The sequence below is a fragment of the Rhinoderma darwinii genome, chromosome 1 (assembly GCF_050947455.1).
Source record: "Rhinoderma darwinii isolate aRhiDar2 chromosome 1, aRhiDar2.hap1, whole genome shotgun sequence".
In the NCBI taxonomy this organism is placed as follows: domain Eukaryota; kingdom Metazoa; phylum Chordata; class Amphibia; order Anura; family Rhinodermatidae; genus Rhinoderma; species Rhinoderma darwinii.
This window is the reverse complement of record NC_134687.1, coordinates 248,829,782-248,853,175: the sequence shown is the minus strand read 5'-3', so window position 1 is coordinate 248,853,175 and position 23,394 is coordinate 248,829,782. Positions and strand designations below refer to the sequence as shown.

Below are 23,394 nucleotides of genomic sequence, written 5' to 3'. Positions count from 1 at the left end.
TGCCGCTGTCAATAGCAACAGTGGCATTTAATGTGTTTGACAGAGGGAGGGAGCGCCCTCTGTCACCCCATCGGCAGCCCCGCAACGATCAGTTTCCATAGCAGCCGAGGGCCTAACAAAGACCGCCAGTGCATGGCCTAATAGATTGCCTGTCCGTTTTACATTAACAGGCAATAATGCTTTGGTATACTAAGTATACCAAAGCATTATATCTGCAATCAGAAGATCGCAAAGTAAAGTCCCCTAATGAGACTAAAAAAAAAAGTTCGAGTTAAAGTTTATGGACATTACAGTAAAAATAAAATAAGACCACTTTTTACCCCAAAAAGTGTTTTTATTTAGTAAAAGTGTAAAACAAAAACATATATGGTATCGCCGCAGTTTAATTAAAACGCTGAGTCAACGGCATCAAAAAAAGAAAACTGCAAAAAACAACGGCAAAATTCCCTTTTCTCCCATCCCCCCCCCCAAATAAAATGGAAGTCTCATGTACCCCAAAATACTACCAAAAAACGACACCTTGTCGCTCAAAAAAACAAGCCCACATATGGCTACATTGATGGAAAAATGAAAAAGTTATGGCTCTTGGAATGCGGCAATGCAAAAACAAGGTAATTTTATATATGTATGTGTATATATATATATATATATATATATATATATATATACAGTGAAGGAAATAAGTATTTGATCCCTTGCTGATTTTGTAAGTTTGCCCACTGTCAAAGACATGAACAGTCTAGAATTTTTAGGCTAGGTTAATTTTACCAGTTAGAGATAGATTATATAAAATAAAAAAAACCTGATAATCACATAGTCAAAATTCTATATATTTATTTGCATTGTGCACAGAGAAATAAGTATTTGATCCCCTACCAACCATTAAGAGTTCAGCCTCCTCCAGACCAGTTACACGCTCCAAATCAACTTGGTGCCTGCATTAAAGATAGCTGTCTTAAATGGTCACCTGTATAAAAGACTCCTGTCCACAGACTCAATTAATCAGTCTGACTCTAACCTCTACAACATGGGCAAGACCAAAGAGCTTTCTAAGGATGTCAGGGACAAGATCATAGACCTGCACAAGGCTGGAATGGGCTACAAAACCATAAGTAAGACGCTGGGTGAGAAGGAGACAACTGTTGGTGCAATAGTAAGAAAATGGAAGACATACAAAATGACTGTCAATCAACATCGATCTGGGGCTCCATGCAAAATCTCACTTCGTGGGGTATCCTTGATCCTGAGGAAGGTGAGAGCTCAGCCGAAAACTACACGGGGGGAACTTGTTAATGATCTCAAGGCAGCTGGGACCACAGTCACCAAGAAAACCATTGGTAACACATTACGCCGTAATGGATTAAAATCCTGCAGTGCTTGCAAGGTCCACCTGCTCAAGAAGGCACATGTACAGGCCAGTCTGAAGTTTGCAAATTAACATCTGGATGATTCTGAGAGTGATTGGGAGAAGGTGCTCTGGTCAGATGAGACTAAAATTGAGCGCTTTGGCATTAACTCAACTCGCCGTGTTTGGAGGAAGAGAAATGCTGCCTATGACCCAAAGAACACCGTCCCCACTGTCAAGCATGGAGGTGGAAACATTATGTTTTGGGGGTGTTTCTCTGCTAAGGACCACTTCACCGCATCAATGGGAGAATGGATGGAGCCCTGTATCGTCAAATCCTGAGTGACAACCTCCTTCCCTCCACCAGGACATTAAAAATGGCTCGTGGCTGGGTCTTCCAGCACGACAATGACCCGAAACATACAGCCAAGGCAACAAAGGAGTGGCTCAAAAAGAAGCACATTAAGGTCATGGAGTGGCCTAGCCAGTCTCCAGACCTTAATCCCATCGAAAACTTATGGAGGGAGCTGAAGATCCGAGTTGCCAAGCGACCGCCTCGAAATCTTAATGATTTACAGATGATCTGCAAAGAGGAGTGGGCCAAAATTCCATCTAACATGTGTGCAAACCTCATCATCAACTACAAAAAACGTCTGACTGCTGTGCTTGCCAACAAGGGTTTTGCCACCAAGTATTAAGTCTTGTTTGCCAAAGGGATCAAATACTTATTTCTCTGTGCACAAACCAAATAAATATATATAATTTTGACAATGTGATTTTCAGGTTTTTTTTAATATAATTTATCTCTCACTGGTAAAATTAACATAGCCTAAAAATTCTAGACTGTTCATGTCTTTGACAGTGGGCAAACTTACAAAATCAGCAAGGGATCAAATACTTATTTCCTTCACTGTATATATTTTTTTAAAGGGTTTTTATTTTCAAAGTAGGAAAACCTAAAACCTTTAAGTATTTGGTATCCCTGTAATCGTGCCAACCCATAGAATAAAGGGAACGTAATTTGAGTGAATTTATGAGTTAATAGTGAACTGCGTAAATTTATAACGTTAAAATCAATGTTGGAATAGCTGTTTTATTTTCAATTCTTTCCTAAAATAAAGTTAATAAAAGTTAATCAATATATTGCATGCACCCAAAAATGGCGCAATAGAAAAATACAACTCGTCCTGCAAAAAACAAGCCCTTGTACGACCGAAGAATAAAAAAAAAAAGTTATGACTCTTCGGGTATGTGCACACGACAACGCCAAATACGTCTGAAATTACGGAGCTGTTTTCAGGAGAAAATTTCGTCCCAAGAAGTGTCCTGCACGTCTTTGACGCGGCCGTAATTTTACGCGCCGTCTTTTGACAGCGACGCGTAAAATGACAGCTCGTCTGCAGAGAACATCTGCCGACGTATTGGAGCCGTCTTTTCAGGCGTAATTCGAGGCGTAAAATTCCTCCATTACGTCTGAAAAGAGGTCGTGTGCACATACCCTTAGGCCTTATTCACACGAACATGTTAAACGTCCATGTGATGGCCCTTGAAACCATGGCTGTCACACGAACCTATATAATTCAATGTGGCAGTTCACACGGCCGTTGTTTCAACAGACCGCTTGAAGGGTCTGTGAGAAGATAGGACATGTCCTATATTTTTCACGCATTCCTCCATAGACTCCAGTCTATAGGGGATGCGTGATATCCCGTCCCGCAGCGCATAGCACGGATGCATCTCGGACGTGAAAAGGTCAGTTTTTCACATCCGAGTTCCGCAACGCCTATCTGAATCTAGCCTTAGAATACGACAGTGGAAAAACAAAAAATAATCCTTGGTCATTAACTTGCAAAAAGGCCTGGTCATTAACCCCTTCGCGCTCAGGTCAGTACTATTACGTCCTGCTGAGCGCATCGTTCGCGCTCAGCTCAGTAATAGTACTGACCTGAGTTAACACGGCGCTATCTTTCCCCGGCGCGTGTTTGAGCTGTGATACCTGCTGTTTCCGACAGCAGGCTATCACAGCTCAGTGTGCATGGACCGATCGCGGTGGTCCCCGCCGATTTAACCCCTTAGAAGCCGCGTTCAATAGCGATCGCGGCTTCTTAGGGGATAAGCTGCCATCACCGGCCTGCTACACGATAGCGGGCCGCGATGGCTACTATGGCAACCAGAATCCTAACAATGGACTCTGGCTACGCCATCGACGGAAGCCTAGTGGGTCCTGACAAAGTCAGGACCCACTACGCTTGCTGTCAGCGAACAGCTGACAGCTCTAATACACTGCACTACGTATGTAGTGCAGTGTATTAGAATAGCGATCAGGGCCTCCTGCCCTCAAGTCCCCTAGTGGGACAAAGTAATAAAAGTGTAAAAAAGTAAAAAGAAGTTGTGTAAAAATAAGAAAATAAAAGTTTTAAAAGTGCTAAAAGTAAAAATCCTCCTTTTTCCCTTATCAGTCCTTTTATTATTAATAAAAATATATACATAAACAAATAAACTATACATAATTGTTATCGCCGCGTCCGTAACGGCCTGAACTACAAAAATATGTTTTTATTTATCCCGCGCAGTGAACGCCGTAAAAGAAAATAATAATAAACCGTATCACAATTGTTTGGTCACTTCATCTCCCAAAAAATGGAATAAAAAGAGATCAAAAAGTCGCATGTACCGAAAAATGGTACTGATCGAAACTACAGTTCGTTACGCAAAAAATAAGTCTTCGCACGACTTTCCTGATGGAAAAATAAAACAGTTCTGGCTCTTAGAATAAGATAACACAAAAAATAAATTATACTTTACAAAATGTATTTTATTGTGCAAACGCCATAAGACATAAAAAAAAACTATAAACCTAGGGTATCGCCGTAATCGTATCGCCCCGCAGAATAAAGTGAATATGTCATTTATAGCGCACGGTGAACGCTGTAAAAAAAAATAGAATAAAAAACAATAGTAGAATTGCTGTTTTTTAGTCACCACGCCAACTAAAAATAGAATAAAAACTGATCAAAAAGCCGCATGGACCCCATGAAAACTACAATGAATTCCTCAAGGTCTCTAGTTTCCAAAAAGGGGTCACTTTTGGGGGGTTACCTCTGTTTTAGCACCACAAGACCTCCTCAAACCGGACATGGTGCCTAATAAATTAAATTAATTAAATGTCACCTCTACTTTGCTCTAAATTCCAGTGAAACACCTAAAGGGTTAATAAACTTTCTAAATGCTGTTGTGAATACTTTGAGGGGTCTAGTTTCTGAAATGGGGTGTTTGATAGGGGTTTCTAATATATGGGCCCCTCAAAGCAACTTCAGAACTGAGCTGGAAACTAAAAAATAAAATAAAAATGAGGCAATACTTCGCTTCTTACATTATACTGATAATGAGCCGTGCCCACCCCGAGATTACCCCAGTTTTGACCGTTTGTATAAAGGAGACCCCTATTAGACCGTTTCAGTGCCCGGTTTTCCCAAGCATACACCCCCGAGAAGTGTATTTCTATTGATGAGTCCCTGGTACATTTTAAAGAGAGGGTTCAATTCCGCCAGTACCTGCCGGGTAAGAGGGCAAGGTATAGTGTGAAGATGTATAAGCTGTGCGAGAGTGCATCAGGGTATACCTACAAATTTAGGATATATGAAGGAAAGGACACAAGTATTCAGCCCCCAGAATGCCCCCCCTTACTGGGAGTTAATACAAAAATTGTGTGGGATTTGGTGCACCCACTGCTGGACTAGGGTTACCACCTCTACCTGGATAATTTTTATACCAGCGTCCCACTCTTCAACTGCCTCGCTTCCAGAAGGCATGCGGCACTGCTAGAAGAAATCTGAGAGGCCTCCCTAAGACTCTGCTTGGGCAAACAAGAAGGGGTGAGAGCTGGGCACATTCTAGCAGCAACATATTGTGTGTCACGTACAAGACAAGAGAGATGTCCCACCAGTACCCATGTACCTGTACGAGGTACCAGTACAGAGACCCCTAAACCAGACTGCATCCTGGACTACAATAGGTACATGGGAGGGGTGGACTTGTCAGATCAAGTCCTGAAGCCCTACAGTACTTCTGGAAGCGAGGCCACACGCATCGTACCAGGGCAACACTTTTTAGGAGAAGTTCCCCAAACTGGCAAGAAGGGAAAAAGTCAAAAGAGGTGCAAAGTCTGCTATAAGAGGGGGATAAGGGATGACACAATATATCAATGTGACCCGTGTCCCGAAAAAGCAGAGCTCTGTATGAAAGAGTGTTTTAAAATTTATCATACATCCCTTGGTTTATAATTTACCCCAATTTTACTCGCTCTGATCCACTTCGCACAGCTTACCCCTCCTCATCTTTCCCCTCTGAGCCCTGCTGCGTGCCCAGGCAGCTGATAACAGCCACATGTAGGGTATTGCCGTACCCGGGAGAACCAACATTACAGTTTATGAGGTGTATATCTCCGGTGGCGCATGCTGGGCACACTATATCGGACACTGAACTGGCATATATGTATAGAAAATTGCAAATTTCACTCTGCACCAACTGCTGCGCATTATCTTTTACACAATACCTGTGGGGTCAAAATGCTCACTACACCTCTGGATGAATTCCTTAAGGGGTGTAGTTTTTAAAACGGGGTCACTTCTCTGGGGTTTCAACTGTACTGATACCTCAGTGGCTTCTGCACACATGACTTAGCACCAGAAAATTCCCAGTAGGCCACATGGTGGTCCTTTCCTTCTGAGCCCTCCCATGGGCCCAAACGGCAGTTTATCACCACAAATGGGGTATTTCCGCACTCAGGACAAATTGGGCAACAAAATGGGGTATTTTATTCCTTGTGAAAATAAGACATTTTGAGCCAAAACTACCTCTTATTGGAAAAATTAAAAAAAAATTAATTCACAGCCCAATTAAAAAAAATTCTGTGAAAAAACTGTGGGGTCTAAATGGTCACAACACCCATAAATAAATTCCTTGAGGGGTGTAGTTTCCAAAATGGGGTGACTTGTGGTGGTTTTCCATTGCTTTGATACCTCTGGGGCTCTGCAAATGCAACATGGCACCTGAAAACCAATCCAGCAAAATCTGGGCTCCAAAGAACACATAGCGCTCCTTTTCTTCTGATCCCTCCCATGGGCCCAAACGGCAGTATATCACCATAAATAGGGTATTGCCGCACTCAGGACAAATTGGGCAACAAAATGAGGCATTTTGTTCCCTGTGAAAATAAGAAATTCTGATCAAAAATGACATCTTATTGGAAAAATTGTCATTCTTTTAATTTCACAGCCCAATTCAAATACGCGCTGTGAAAAAACTACGGGGTCAAAATGGTAACAATAACCATAAATGAATTCCTTGAGGGGTGCAGTTTCCAAAATGGGGTCAGTTTTGGGGGATTCCTACTGTTTTGGCACCTCAACACCTCTCCAAACCTGGCATGCTGCCTAAAATATATGCTAATAAAAAAGAAGCACCAAAATGTACTAGGTGCTTCTTTGCTTCTAGGGCTTGTGTTTTAGTCCACGAGCGCACTAGAGACACGTGGAACATTTCTAAAAACTGAAGAATCTGGACAATACATATTTAGTAGTGTTTCTCTTGGAAAACCTTCTGTGTTACAGAAAAAAAATTGAATAAAATTGAAATTCAGCAAGAAAAATGAAATTTGCAAATTTCACCTCCACTTTGCTTTAATTCCTGTGAAAATGTGAAGGGTTAAAAAACTTTCTAAATGCTATTTTGAATACTTTGAGGGGTCTAGTTTTTAAAATGGGGTGTTTTATGGGGGTTCTAATACATAGGCCCCTCAAAGCCCCTTCAGAACTGAACAGGTACCTTAAAAAAAAAGGCTTTTGAAATTTTCTTAAAAATATGAGAAATTGCAGTTTATGTTCTAAGCCTTGTAACGTCCAAGAAAAATAAAAACATGCTCTAAAAACTATGCAGATCTAAAGTAGACATATGGGAAATGTGAACTAGTACCTATTTTGGCTGGTATAACCATCTGTTTTACAAGCACATGCATTTAAGTTCGGGAAAAATGCTATTTTTTGAAAATTTTCTCTAAATTTTGCAATTTTTCACAAATAAACACTGAATATATCGACCAAATTTTACCATTAACATAAAGCCCAATGTCTCACGAGAAAATAATCTCAGAATCACTTGGATAGGTTTAAACATTCCGACGTTATTACCACATAAAGTGAAATATGTCAGATTTAAAAAATGGGCTCTGAGCCTTAAGGCCCAAACTAGGCTGCGTCCTTAACCCCTTAACGCTCCAGGACATACTATTATGTCATGGTAAGTGCATCGTTCGCGCTCCATGACATAATAGTATGTCATGGAGTAAACACGGCGCCGTTCGCGCGGGGCGCGTTCATGAGCTGTGATAGCTGCTGTTTCCTACAGCAGGCTATCACAGCTCAATGTGCAGGGACCGATCGCGGTGGTCCCCGCAGATTTAACCCCTCAGAAGCCACGTTCAATAGCGATCGCGGCTTCTTAGGGGTTAATCCGCCATCGCCGGCCTGCTACACGATAGCGGCCGGCGATGGTGACTATGGCAACCGGACACCAAAAAATGGCGTCCGGCTATGCCATCGACGGAAGCCTAGTGGGTCCTGACAGAGTCGGGATCCACTATGCTTGCTGTCAGTAAGTAGCTGACAGTTCTAATACACTGCACTACGCATGTAGTGCAGTGTATTAGAATAGCGATCAGGGCCTCCTGCCCTCAAGTCCTCTAGTGGGACAAAGTAAAAAAAAGTTGTGTAAAAATAAGAAAATAAAAGTTTTAAAAGTAAAAATCCCCCCTTTTCAGTCATTTATTATTAATAAAAATAAATAAATAAACAAACTATACATAATTGGTATCGCCGCGTCCGTAACGGCCTGAACTACAAAATTATTTCGTTATTTATCCCGCGCGGTGAATGCCGTAAAATAATAAACCGTACCAGAATCACTATTTTTTGGTCACTTCACCTCCCAAAAAATGGAATAAAAAGAGATCAAAAAGTCACATGTACCTAAAAATGTTACTGATGGAAAATACAGTTCGTTACGCAAAAAATAAGTCCTCGCACAGCTTTTTTGAAGGAAAAATAAAAACTTTATGGCTCTTAGAATAAGGTAACACAAAAAAGTAAATGATTTATTACAAGTATTTTATTGTGCAAACGCCATAAGACATAAAAAAACTATAAACATCTGGTATCGCCGTAATCGTATCGCCCCGCAGAATAAAGTGAATGTGTCATTTATAGCGCACCGTGAACGCTGTAAAAAAAATAGAATAAAAAACAATAGTAGAATTGCGGTTTTTTAGTCACCGCGCCACATAAAAACAGAATAAAAACTGATCAAAAAGCCGCATGCACCCCAAGAAAACTACAATGGATTCCTAAAGGGGTCTAGTTTCCAAATTGGGGTCACTTTTGGGGGGTTCCCAATGTTTTGGCACCACAAGACCTCTTCAAACCGGACATGGTGCCTAATAAAAAAGAGGCTTCAAAATCCACTAGGTGCTCCTTTGCTTCGGAGGCCGGCGCTTCAGTCCATTACCGCCCGAGGGCCACATGTGGGATATTTCTCAAAACTGCAGAATCTGGGCAATAAGTATTGAGTTGCGTTTCACTGATAAATCCTTTTGTGTTATAAAAAAAATGGTATAAAGAGGATTTTCTGACAAAAAAAAATGTAAATTTCACCTCTACTTTGCTCTAAATTCCTGTGAAACACCTAAAGGGTTCATAAACTTTCTAAATGTTGTTGTGAATACTTTGAGGGGTCTAGTTTCTAAAATGGGGTGTTTGATAGGGGTTTCTAATATATGGGCCCCTCAAAGCAACTTCAGAACTGAACTGTAACCTAAAAAAATAAATAAATGAGGCAATACTTCGCTTCTTACATTATACTGATAATGAGCCGTGCCCACCCCGAGATGACCCCAGTTTTAACCGTTTGTATAAACTGAGACCCCTATTAGACCGTTTCGGTGCCCGGTTTTCCCAAGCATACACCACCGAGACGTGTATTTCTATTGATGAGTACCTGGTACATTTTAAACGGAGGCTTCTATTCCGCCAGTACCTGCCGAGTAAGAGGGCAAGGTATGGCGTGAAGATGTATAAGCTGTGCGAGAGGGCATCAGGGTATACCTACAAATTTAGGATATATGAAGGGAAGGACAGCAGTATTCAGCCCCAGCACCACCTCTACCTGGATAATTTTTATACCAGCGTCCCGCTCTTCAAGTGCCTCGCTTCCAGAAGTCATGCGGCACTGCTAGAAGAAATCTGAGAGGCCTCCCTAAGACTCTGCTTGGGCAAACACTCAGAAGGAGTGGGACCAGGGCACAATCTAGCAGCAACATATTGTGTGTCAAGTACAAGGACAAGATAGATGTCACACCAGTACCCATGTACCAGTACGAGGTACCAGTACAGAGACCCCCAAACCAGACTGCATCCTGGACTACAATAGGTACATGGGAGGGGTGGACTTGTCAGATCAAGTCCTGAAGCCCTACAGCGCCATGCGGTGTGGTATAAGAAGCTGGTCGTGCACATCATACCGAAAAGTTCCCCAAACGTCTGCTATAAGAGGGTGATAAGGGAGGACACAATATATCAATGTGACACGTGTCCCGAAAAACGAAGGCTCTGTATGAAAGAGTGTTTTAAAATGTATCACACATCCCTTTATTTTTAATATACCCCAGTTTTACTTACCCCGATGCCCTCCGCACATCTTATCCCCCTCGTCTTTCCCCTCTGATCCCTGCTGTGTGCCCAGGCAGCTGATAACAGCCACATGTAGGGTATTGCCATACCCGGGAGAACCCACATTACAGTTTATGGGGTGTATGTCTCCGGTCAAAATGCTCACTACACCTCTAGATGAATGCCTCAAGGGTGTAGTTTTTAAAACGGGGTCACTTCTTGGGGGTTTCAACTGTACTGGTACCTCAGGGGCTTCTGCATACATGACTTAGCACCATGAAATCCCCAGTAGGCAAAATGGTGGTCCTTTCCTTTTGCGTCTCCCCATGGGCCCAAACGGCAGTTTATCACCACAACTGGGATATTGCCGCACTCAGGACAAATTGGGCAACAAAATGGGGTATTTTATTCCTTGTGAAAATAAGAAATTTTTAGCCAAAACGACATCTCATTGGAAAAAATTACATTTTTGTCAATTCACAGCCCATTTCAAATAAATTCTGTGAAACAACTATGGGGTCTAAATGGTCACAACACCCATAAATGAATTTCTTGAAGAGTGTAGTTTCCAAAATGGGGTCACTTCTGGTGGGTTTCCATTGCTTTGATACCTCTGGGGCTCTGCAAATACCACATGGCACCCGAAAACCAATCCAGCAAATCTGGACTCCAAAGAACACACAGCGCTCCTTTCCTTCTGGGCTCTCCCATGGGCCCAAACGGAAGTTTATTGCCACAAATAGGGTATTGCTGCACTCAGGAGAAATTGGGCAACAAAATGGAGTATTTTATTCCTTGTGAAAATAAGACATTTTGAGCCAAAGCTACATCTTATTGGAAAAAATTACATTTTATTTAATTTACAGCCAAATTCAAATAAATTCTGTGTAGAAACTGTGGGGTCTAAATGGTCACAACACCAATAAATGAATTCCTTGAGGGGTGTAGTTTCCAAAATGGGGTCACTTCTGGTGGGTTTCCATTGCTTTGATACCTCTGGGGTTTTGCAAATGCGACATGGCACCGAAAACCAATCCAGCAAAATCTGCACTCCAAAGAACACACAGCGCTCCTTCTGTTCTGAGGCCTCCCATGGGCCCAAACGGCAGTTTATCGCCACAAGTGGGGTATTGCTGCATTCAGGAGAAATTGGGCAACAAAATTACGTATTTTGTTCCCTGTGAAAATAAGAAATGTTGATGAAAAATGTACATTTTATTGGAAAAAATTCATTTTTTTAATTTCACAGCCCAATTCAAATACGTGCTGAGTAAAAACCGTAGGGTCAAAATGGTAACAACAACCATAAATTAATTCCTTGAGGGGTGTAGTTTCCAAAATGGGGTCCCTATTGGGGGATTCCTACTGTTTTGGCACCTCAACACCTCTTCAAACCTGGCATGCTGCCTAAAATATATTCTAATAAAAAAAAGAGGCCTCAAAATGCACTAGGTGCTTCTTTGCTTCTAGGGCTTGTGTTTTAGTCCACGAGCGCACTAGAGCCACATGTGGGACATTTATAAAAACTGCAGAATCTGGGCAATACATATTTAGTAGTATTTCTCTGGTAAAACCTTCTGTGTTACAGAAAAAAATGGAATAAAATTGAAATTCAGCAAGAAAAATGAAATTTGCAAATTTCACATCCACTTTGATTTAATTCCTGTGAAATGCATAAAGGGTTAAAAAAAACTTCTAAATGCTGTTTTGAATACTTTAAGGGGTCTAGTTTTTAAAATGGGGTGTTTTATGGGGGTTTCTAATACATAGGCCCCTCAAAGCCACTTCAGAACCGAACAGGGACCTTAAAAAAAAGGCTTTTGAAATTTTCTTCAAAATATGAGAAATTGCTGTTTTATGTTCTAAGCCTTGTAATGTCCAAGAAAAATAAAAGAATGTTCAAAAAAACGATGGCAATCCGAAGTAGACATATGGGAAATGTGAACTAGTAACTATTGTGGGTGGTATAACCGTCTGTTTTACAAGTAGATGCATTTAAATTCAGAAAAATTCTATTTTTTTTCTAAATTTTCTCTAAATTTTGCAATTTTTCACAAATAAACACTGAATATATCGACCAAATTTTACCACGAACATGAAGCCCAATGTGTCACGAGAAAACAATCTCAGAATCACTTGGATAGGTTTAAGCATTCCGACGTTATTACCACATAAAGTGAAATATGTCAGATTTGAAAAATGAGCTCTGAGCCTTAAGGCCAAAACTAGGCTGCGTCCTTAAGGGGTTAACGTAACCTCTGAATGCAGTGTTTTTGTCCTTGAAAAACAAAACACTGTGAACAAATGCAGCCTAAATTCAGACAATGTCCATAAAATGAAGTGGACAAGGTAAATGGGACATTTTTAAAGGCATCTTCAATAATTTTTGTGAAAGTTTTATATACTTTTTTTATTTTTGTATTTTTTTTTATAGAAATAAAAACATTAGAAAAAAAAGGAAACCAATGTAATTAAGGCGTACCTTTTTAGAATAAGCTCTCATATTTGTGCACATGAGGATTATCACTATTTCTGGCCATTATATGACTTGTACATGGCATTCTTTTTCCGTTTTCCGTACGTGTGTGTGTATATATATATATATATATATATATATATATGCAGGTCCTTCTCAATGAATTGGAATATCATCAAAAAGTTAATTTATTTCAGTAATTCAATTCAAAAAGTGCAACTCGTTTTCTATAGATTCATTACACACAGTGATCTATTTCCAGCATTTTTTTTTCTTTTAATGTTTAGGATTATGGCTAACCGCTAATGAAAATCCAAAATTTAGGGTCTCAGAAAATTTGAATATTACATAAGCCCAATTTCAAAAATGATTTTTAATACCGAAATGTTGGCCTACTGAAAAGTATATACAGTATATGCCCGCAATACTTGGTCGGGCTCCTTTTGCATGAATTACTGCATCAATGCGGCTTGGCATGGAGGCGATCAGCCTGTGGCACTGCTGAGGTGTTATGGAAGCCCAGGTTGCTTTGATATGGACCTTCAGCTCGTCTGCATTGTTGGGTCTGGTGTCTCATCTTCCTCTTGACAATACCCTATAGATTCTCTATGGGGTTTAGGTCAGGCGAGTTTGCTGACCAATCAAGCTCAGTGATATTGTGGTTATTAAACCAGGTATTGGTACTTTTGGCAGTGTGGGCAGGTGCCAAGTCCTGCTGGAAAATGAAATCCGCTTCTCATAAAGCTTGTCAGCAGAGGGAAGCATAAAGTGCTCGAAAATGTCCTGTTAGACGGCTGCATTGACTCTGGATCTGATATAACACAGTGGACCAACACCAGCAGATGACATGGCTCCCCAAACCATCACTGACTGTGGAAACTTCACACTGGACCGCAAGACACTTGAACTGACGCCTCTCCACTCTTCCTCCAGACTCTGGGACCTTGATTTCCAAATGAAATGCTAAATTTACTTTCATCTGAATACAGGACTTTGGACCACTGAGCAACTGTGTTATAGTATATGAGTCTGAGGGGAAATTTCCCACTTATATGAGGTAGTTGACCACTACTTCATGGGGTGGGGGGGGGGTTGCCTTCCTCTGGATTAACACTGTAGCATTATAGATTGGACTTTAGGAATCTGGGTCTTTTTTTTTTTTTTAACCTTCTTAACTATAATGTCACTAAAAACGTATAGTTGCTGTTTTTTTCCCCACAGATTGATTGCATCTTTTTTTCTGTTTTGTTTCCTAGTTATCAGTTGTGGAACAAATGGCATCAGTGTGTCCTCTGAACCATGTGGTTCATCTACTAATACAATTTCCACAAGCCCATCTGCCCCAACACTTACCTCTGATAAGGTAGTTTTTCTTAAAGTGAATCTGTAATGTTAAACAATCTGTCCTCAATCAATGATTGACATCCTTCCTTGTATGTTTGTGCAAGTTCAACTTGACAGTTCTGCTTTAAAGAGGCTCTGTCACCAGATTATCAAATCCCTATCTCCTATTGCATGTGATCGGCGCTGCAATGTAGATAACAGTAAAGTTTTGTTGTTTTTTTTTTTTTTTTTTTTAAAACGTTCATTTTTGGCCAAGTTATGAGCTATTTTTTTTTTATATATATATATATATATATGCAAATGAGGTTTGAAATGGACAACTGTTTTTTTTTTTTCGTTATGCCCAACTGGGCGTGTATTGTGTTTTTAACTGGGCGTGTTTACGTGTATGACGCTGACCAATCAGTGACCAGTCAGCGTCATACACGCCTCTACATTCATTTACACAGCAGCACAGCGTTCTTACTAGAACGATGTGCAGCCACATACACAAGTGTCCTGATAATGAATACACATGACCTCCAGCCTGGACGTCATGTGTATTCAGAATCCTGACACTTCTGACTCTTTTCTGTGAGATTTCCAGCAAGGGAAACGAAATCTCGTTTACCTCCGTAATTTGTGGGACAATCTGTAGTTTTCATTAGTACCATTTTGGGGTTCATGCGAAATTTTATTTTAATTTTTTTTTTTTAATTTTTTGGCAAGCAGGGTGACCAAAAACCACAATGTTTTTTTTTTAATTATTATTCTTACGGCGTTTAACAGTGCACTATAAACGACAGATTTACTTTCTGCGGGTCGATTCGATTGCGGCGATACCATATGTATATAGTTTTTTTTATGTTTTGCAGCGTCTGCACAATATAATCACTTTTGTTTCAATTTTTTTTTTTGTGTCGCCATATTCTGAGAGCCCTAACGTTTTTATTTTTCCGTCAAAAAGCGGTGTGGGGTCTTGTTTTTTGCGGGACGCGTTGTAGTTTTTAATGGTATACCGTATTTTTCGGACTAGAAGACGCACCTGACTATAAGACCCACCCAGGTTTATATAGGGCTTAGTTTCTTGCAGGACGAGCTGTAGTTCTTATTAGCACCATTTTTTTGGTACATACGATTTTATTATTTTTTTAGCACTTTTTATTTCATTCTTTTTAGTGCTATGGTGACCAAAAGACCATTCTGTGGTTTTAAATTTACTTAAACTCACTGTGTGAGTCAAATAATGCTATATTGTAATCGTTTCTGACTTTTGCAGGCGCAGCGATACCAATTTTATTTATTTTTACATTGTGCTTGGGGAAAAAATGTGAAAAGGGTTTTGTTTTTTTTTGTTTTTTTACTTCTTTTAAAGAAAATTTAGATAGCTTTTTATTTAGTTTTTTTACACGTTTTATTAGTTCACCTAGGGGACTTGAACCAGCGATCATTAGATCGCTGGTACTATACACTGCAATACATGGATGAGTTACGGAAACCGCGTAACTCGCTGAGCTACGCTGTTTCCGTAACTCCCTTAGTAGTGAATGGCCGTTACAGAAGCAGCGTAGCATGCTACGTTGTTTCCGTAACTACTATTCAGTTCTATGAGCGTTACGGAAATAACGTAGCTCAGCGAGTTACGCTGCTTTCGTAACTCTACTATGTAACCAGGAAGTGGCTGGGAGACAGCAGAGCAGGGTAAGATAGAACGGCGTTTAGGGGGCCCCGTTCTAGAGAAAGGTGCGGGTCCCAGAGGTGGGACCCGCATCTATCTGACATTTATGACATATCCTGTGGATATGTCAAAAATGTCCTTTATGGGAAGACCCCTATAAATGCTGCTGTCTTTATTGACCGCGGCATTTAACTTGTTAAATGGCCAGGAACAGTGCCATCGCTGTTACTGGCCATTAAAGCAGCGTGTCCACTGTAAAACACAGCGGACATCTGCAGTGTATGGAGCAGGCTCAGCCCGTGAGCCCGCTCCGCTCCACACATCATCCCCTCCGCTCCACACATCATCCCCTCCGCTCCACACATCATCCCCTCCCCGCTCCACACATCATCCCCTCCCCGCTCCATGATGTGCCGCCACATCATGGGTCAGGAAGGGGTTAAGTGAGAAGCAGTCAGGGGGCCCGGCGCTGTCGGGTCCCTTGACTGCCGACTGTAAGACGCAGGGACTTTTTACCAAGATTTATTCTTGCTAAAAACTGCGTCTTATAGTCCGAAAAATACGGTCATTTTGGGGTACATGCGACTTTTAGATCACTTTATTCTGGATTTGTTTTTATTTTATTTTTTCACGGTGTTCACTGTTTGGGTTATATTTTTATAGTTCGGGTCGTTACTGACGTGGTGATACCAAATATGTGTATTTTGTTTTTGTCTTTTTGGTGCTTTCCATTTTTCCTAGAATAATAAAAGACTTTTTTGTTTTTTACCTTTTTTTTTTGGTCCTACCATAGGATTTGAAGGCATGAAGCCCTGATCGCTATTCTAATAAACTGCACTACCTACATAGTGCAGTGTATTAGAGCTGTCAGCTATTCACGGACCGCAAGCCTATTAGGCTTCGCCTACTGGCAGGGCCTAATAGACTTTTGTACTAGGAGGCCATTGTTAGGCCTCCGGTTGCCACATCCACCATCGGCACCCCCACGGGTGCAGGTCGTTGCCATTAGCAACCATCCGGTGCGATCTAACCACCTAGGTGCAGCAATCGAATTTGATTGCTGCGTCTAAGGGGTTAATCGGCTGGATCGGAGCCTAGCTCTGGTCCTGGCTGTTACAGCAGGATGTCAGCTGTGACAAACAGCTGACACCCGTGGCTAATGGCGCAGGCACCGCTTCTGGGCGTGACATAAAAGGCTTCCGTATTTAGCAGACCAGAGGTCATTTAGTCCTCCGGTTACCATGGCAACAATCGGAATCCACGAGACTACGTCTCAGGGCTGCCGACGGGCTAGAAACCACCTAGATGCAGCAATCGCTTTTGATCGCTGCATCTGAGGGATTAATCGGCCGGATCGGAGGCTACCTCCGGTCCTGGCCGTTACAGCGGGGTGTCGGCTGTAATATACAGCTGAGCCAGCTCCATCACGTACAGTTATGTCGGGAAGCGCTAACACATTAGCGCCCATCACGTAAGTGTGCGTAATTTTGCGGGAAGGGGTTAATATGCTGCCAACTGTTGACACAGTATGTAGCCTCCCATAGCAATCGCTATGCCTTAAATTACATCTCCAGTGTCCTTCTTACAATTTGAAACGGTCTATTTAACTAGCTTCTTCTAGAAGATCTGTGGTCAGACAACACATTCCACTGTGATGCAGGCAAGGCCTGGCATCATGGGACAGTAGTTTCATAGCCACTCCGTGCCAACAGTGATTTCTATCATCAAAATTACTGTTTAAATCTGCGTCCGAGACTCTGCGCTATTTTGTTTGGCAAAAACGACTGACACCATGACTGAATTAGGGATGTCCCGATACCAGAATTTGGACTTCGATACCGTTGCTTCGTGTAGTATTGCGATTTCGATACCAAAACGATACTTTGCCAACAGTAATAAAAAAAAAAAATTCTTCCGTTTTCTGATGTGAGGCACCTAGTGTGATGAATTTTGAATGTGCCTCACATTAATAGTAATTAACCCCATCATGTTTGTCAGTTATAATGGGGTTAATTACTATTACTGTGAGTCACATGGATGTTAAAATCATCACACCTCGTGCCTCACAATAAGTGAAAGAAAGCCGTTTTTATTTTATTTTTTACAGCGTACACATAAATGGCGCATAAAAAATTGTTGTGCAGGTTATTACGGCCATGCCAATACCGAATGTGTATATTTTATGTGTTGAGACGTATTTTAATGTTTATTGTAAAAAAGGTTTATGTGTATTTTTTATTATTATTATTTAAAGAGGCTCTGTCACCACATTATAAGTGGCCTATATTGTACATGATGTGATCGGCTCTGTAATGTAGATCACAGCAGTGTTTTTTATTTAGAAAATCGATCGTTTTTGACGGAGTTATGACCGATATTAGCTTTATGCTAATGAGTTTCTCAATGGACAACTGGGCGTGTTTTACTTTTTGAACAAGTGGGCGTTGTGGAGAGACGTTTAGGACGCTGACCAATCAGCGTCATACACCTCTCCATTCATTTACACAGCACATAGTGATCTAGCTAGATCACTGTGCAGTCACTTACTCACATATTGACGTTACCGAAGTGTCAGGATTCTGAATGGACGTCACGTTTTGGCTGGTAGTGATGTTTATTCACTGTTGGGACACTTCAGTAACGTTAATATGTGAGTACGGGTATGTTCACACGCTGAGTCAAAAACGTCTGAAAATACGGAGCTGTTTTCAAGTGAAAACAGCTCCTGATTTTCAGACGTTTTTTAAGCCTTGCGCTGCGTTTTTTACGGCCGTTTTTGGAGTTTTTTTTTCTATAGTCAATGAAAAAAGCTCCAAAAACATCCCAAGAAGTGTTCTACACTTCTTTTTCGCGGCAGTTTTTCAAAACGGCCCATCGGAACAGGACGCCGTTTTTCCCATTGAAATCAATAAGCAGATGTTGGGAGGCGCTCTGCTTCCGATTTTTCAGGCGTTTCCGGCCGTGTTAACATACCCTAAGTGACTTCACATAGTGATCTAGCTAGATCACTATGTGCTGTGTAAATGAATGGAGAGAAGTGTATGACGCTGATTGGTCAGCGTCCTAAACTTCTCTTTACAACGCCCACTTGGTCAAAAAGTAAAACATGCCCAGCTTACTATCAAAATACATGAAATAACGGTATCGAACAGTTTGGGGGGTGCATGGTATCGAAACCGTATCGAAGTTTCGATGCATCGTGCATCCCTAGACTGTATACGGTCAATGGTTCCGTCGGTCACCATTGATTTCCGTCGGATTCAGTGGCTCTGGTTTTTCATTGTTCTGTTCATATGACAAACCAGTTCCGCCCTGACAGACGAAAACCGAGCCTGTATTCTATTTTCCCCTCAAGCATTCCCAGCTTCTTCCTATTATAATGGGGGTTTGGTGAAGCTTTTTAACGATTATTTCTGAACAGTTCTCTTTTTAAGATTTGACCAGACCTATGATAATGTGTTTTGAACATTTTTTTCATTTTATTTCATTAATATCACAATCCCACACCTGGAGGTAATAATTAAGCAGTATTTCCATCTTGAACGTTTATGGCATATCCATGTTGTGTTCAATGCCTAATCGGTGTGAGACCCACTTCTAGGACCCTCGGCTATAAAATTGGGTCCCGTGACCTCCAATTTATGCCAGCCGCTTTTCCCAAATAAAGCACTGTGAATCATCATTTTATGTACTCAAATGTGGCTACCTGTCGATTCACTTATGGAAAAAAGCCGGTGTAAATCAGGTTTCGCATCGGACGCCTATCAGCGACCCAAACTTATGAAACACTTTGTCATATCCTGCGAATATTCTATAAATATTGAAGATGTTAGTCGTTTTAAATATTGTTATTTTGGTCCCCTACACCAAGCAATTTGCTAGTTGGTAAACCGGAAATAGACTAGTGCCAGTACAGTGCCCATAGTGCTTGTCTACCAAACTCCATAGCATACAAACTTGCTATACACAGTTACACTCTCCTGCTTTTTGTTTTTTCCTACTAGGGATGCACGATGCATCGAAACTTCGATACTGTTTCGATACTCTGCATCCCTAAACGGTTCGATACCGCTATTTCCTGTATTTCGATACTTCGCTGCACAGCTCAGTATAGTAATACATGAATGTATGAGAGCGGGGCTGCGGCTGTGTAATACAGCCATTGCTCCGCTCCGGAGTCCTGATAACAAGTGCCGCGGGGTCAGGATGATGCGGCTGCCGCTGAAGACAGAACATGGCGGGCGCACTACAAAACACCCCCATGTTCTGTCTTCAGTGCCTGAACCGCCGCTCATTAGTGCAGCGCCGGCCGCATCACCTCATGCTGACCGCGTGCGCACTTCCTGTCAGGAGCGGGGCAATGGTTGTATTACACAGCCTCAGCCCCGCTCTATAACGGCGGAGATCAGAGAAACCTCTCATCTCCGCCGTTATTCCCATGAATGCTGCGATCACAGCTGACTGCAGCATTCAGGAGAAAATGAGAAGGGATGTCCCTGGATCGCGTCACAGGGAATTCCTGTGACGTGATCGAGGGACATGCCATATGTGGGCAGACAGCCCAGGGTCTATTGACGGACCCCAGGGCTGTCTTACCATATTTCATGTTGTTAGGACATACCCAAGTATGTCCTAACAACTGCCTGTGTGCTTTCTGTCCACAGGCTAATATACTGGCACATATCTGATATATGTCAGTACATTAAAGTTTAAAAATAAAGTAAAAACAAAGTATTGTTAAATTTAAAAAAAATACACATTCACCTTTTTTACAATAAACATTAAAATAAGTCTCAACACATAAAATATTCACACATTCAGTAATGGCGCGCACAACAATTTTTTTGCATCATTTATGAGGTGTACGCTGTAAAAAAATGAAATAAACACGACTTTCATTCACTTATTAATGTGAGGCGCGAGGTGCGATGAATTTAACCTCCATGTTCCTCACATTAATAGTAATTAACCCCATCATGTACCTCGCACATTAACCCATTATGACTGAGAAACATGATGGGATTAATTACTATTAATGTGAGGCGCATTCAAAATTCATCACACGTCGCGCCTCACATCAGAAAACGGAAGACATTTTTTTTTTTATTATTACTGTTGGCAAAGTATCGAAATTGGTATCGCAATACTAAACGAAGTATCGGTATCGAAGTCCAAATTTTGGTATCGTGACATCCCTATTTCCTACTGTTACTTCTTACGGTATATCTATAGTTCTGACATTCTATTTGATCACCAGGAGAGGTACTATAGCAAAGGGATTTAAAGAGACTCTGTCACCAGATTTTGCAACCCCTATCTCCTATTGCAGCAGATCGGCGCTGCAATGTAGATACAGTAACGTTTTTTTGTTTTTTTTAAAAAACGAGCATTTTTGGCCAAGTTATGACCATTTTTATATTTATGCAAATGAGGCTTTCTAAAGTACAACTGGGCGTGTTTAAAGTTAAAGTACAACTGGGCGTGTATTGTGTGTGTACATCTGGGCGTTTTTACTTCTTTTACTAGCTGGGCGTTGTGAATAGAAGTGGATGATGCTGACGAATCGGCATCATCCACTTCTCTTCGTTACCACCCAGCTTCTGGCAGTTCAGACACACAGCGTGTCCTCGCTCGTCCGACGCGATCAAGTTCCTGTGGGAGGAAGTGAGTGACGTCACAGCGTGATCTCGCGAGGACACGCTGTGTGTCTGAACTGCCAGAAGCTGGGTGGTAACGAAGAGAAGTGGATGATGCCGATTCGTCAGCATCATCCACTTCTATTCACAACGCCCAGCTAGTAAAAGAAGTAAAAACGCCCAGATGTACACACACAATACACGCCCAGTTGTACTTTAACTTTAAACACGCCCAGTTGTACTTTAGAAAGCCTCATTTGCATAAATATAAAAATGGTCATAACTTGGCCAAAAATGCTCGTTTTAAAAAAAAAAACAACACTTTACTCTTATCTACATTGCAGCGCCGATCTGCTGCAATAGGAGATAGGGGTTGCAAAATCTGGTGACAGAGCCTCTTTAAAGTAGTCACTATATATCAGCTAACAATGCTGCATCGGTAACTGACTTCAAGCTGTGCTGGTCTCTTAAAATTAGCTCTATAGGCAAATAGTAACTTTTTAGTACAGATCTTTCATATCATAGCTTGGATTTAACCACAAAAGTCTATGCATTTATTTAGGTTTTCTCCATCTGTTGCCTTTTTCTGAACCTGCCTGGCATACATTACTACTGTGAACATTAGCATGTTATTATTTGTTATGTTTGCTGATATAGTTGTCTGCATTAAACACTTCAACTGAGGAGAAGAGTAAAACATGAAGACAGTCTTTTTTTTTTTTTTTTTTTTTTTTTAATCCATGTGCAAGTACATCTCAAACAAAGTTAGGTCACTTTAGCTGAAATGTATATAAATAGAATGTATAATTTATTAATTTTTTTATTTTCTTAGGCCGGCGATGCTCAAGCGGAGTCATCGACTAGTAAATTCGATGTTCTTGAGAGCTCCGAGAGGGTAGAACAGAGTTCTCAACAAACCTTTGTATTTGGTCAGAATCTTCGTGACCGAGTAAAGGTAAAGTTTTAATTTCAAATGATAAAAATTTGCTCACACATTTCTTTTTTTTTTTTATTCCCCTTTTGAGTACCCCTTACCAGTAGTATTGTTCAGTTTTTAACTATGTTCATAATATTGCAGCTTGGAGTGGAAAGTAAAGATTCACTTGATGTGGAAAACCTTGGGCCACAAAGTGCAGATGCTCCAGCACAGACTAATTACTTTCTGCAATACATTAGCTCCAGGTGAGGTCATCTGTCTGGGGAAAAAATAAATGTTTACATGCTTACTGGTTAGTTCTTTATGGAATAGAATTGAATTATTCCCCCACCAAAAAACAGGATTCACTTTAACAGGTTGCGGCAATAGTTGGGGAATCCCTGTTAATCTGCCCCTATTAGCCTTAAAGAGGGTCTGTCACCAGATTATCAAACCCCTATCTCCTATTGCAGCAGATCGGCGCTGCAATGTAGATAAGAGTAACGAGCATTTTTGGCCAAGTTATGACCATTTTTATATTTATGCAAATGAGGCTTTCTAAAGTACAACTGGGCGTGTTTAAAGTTAAAGTACAACTGGGCGTGTATTATGTGCGTACATCTGGGTGTGTTTACTACTTTTACTAGCTGGGCGTTGTGAATAGAAGTGGATGATGCTGACGAATCGGCATCATCCACTTCTCTTTGTTAACACCCAGCTTCTGGCAGTTCAGACACACAGCGTGTCCTCGCGAGATCACGCTGTGACGTCACTCACTTCCTCCCACAGGAACTTCATCGCGTCGGACGAGCGAGGACACGCTGTGTGTCTGAACTGCCAGAAGCTGGGTGGTCTGCCCGCCAGGATTGCACTATTGCCTTTTAGACGCTAGCGGGATTCTTTAGAAGAATACATTTCTGGACCATTCATGGCATCTCCTGTTTGGCTATTTGTAATTTTACATAAAGATCACATGCTTTGTTTATATTGCACACATTTTATTTATTTTTTCTTTTGCAGCCTTGAAAATTCAGCGCACAAAGCAGAAACTGCCTCTAATAAATTTGTTTTTGGGCAAAATATGATTGAGAGAGTTTTGGTAAGGTCATATTTTCTACAATGTCAATCTGGGTTCAAATGTAAGGCCCCATGTACACGAACGTACTTCTGCACTCGCAATTCCCCGAAAATTCACGGGAGAATTGCGGCCCCATTAATTTCTATGGGCCCATGCACACAACCGTGGTTTCCACGGTCCGTGCATGGCCCAGTAGCCTGAACCGCAGAAAGAACGGACATG

At 41.2% G+C, this 23,394-nt stretch overlaps 1 protein-coding gene across 3 annotated transcripts in view; it reads left to right on the top strand.

The window, feature by feature from the left end:
- The window catches only part of RANBP3 (RAN binding protein 3), a 102,373-nt gene that overhangs the window by 58,413 nt on the left and 20,566 nt on the right, over positions 1-23,394 (top strand). For all 3 annotated transcript variants that reach the window (XM_075863467.1, XM_075863457.1, XM_075863476.1), the window contains 4 exons: positions 13,798-13,904; positions 22,011-22,133; positions 22,257-22,360; positions 23,115-23,193. In XM_075863467.1, the coding sequence (XP_075719582.1) occupies positions 13,798-13,904; positions 22,011-22,133; positions 22,257-22,360; positions 23,115-23,193 (413 nt within the window). The remainder of the gene's footprint in view (positions 1-13,797; positions 13,905-22,010; positions 22,134-22,256; positions 22,361-23,114; positions 23,194-23,394) is intronic.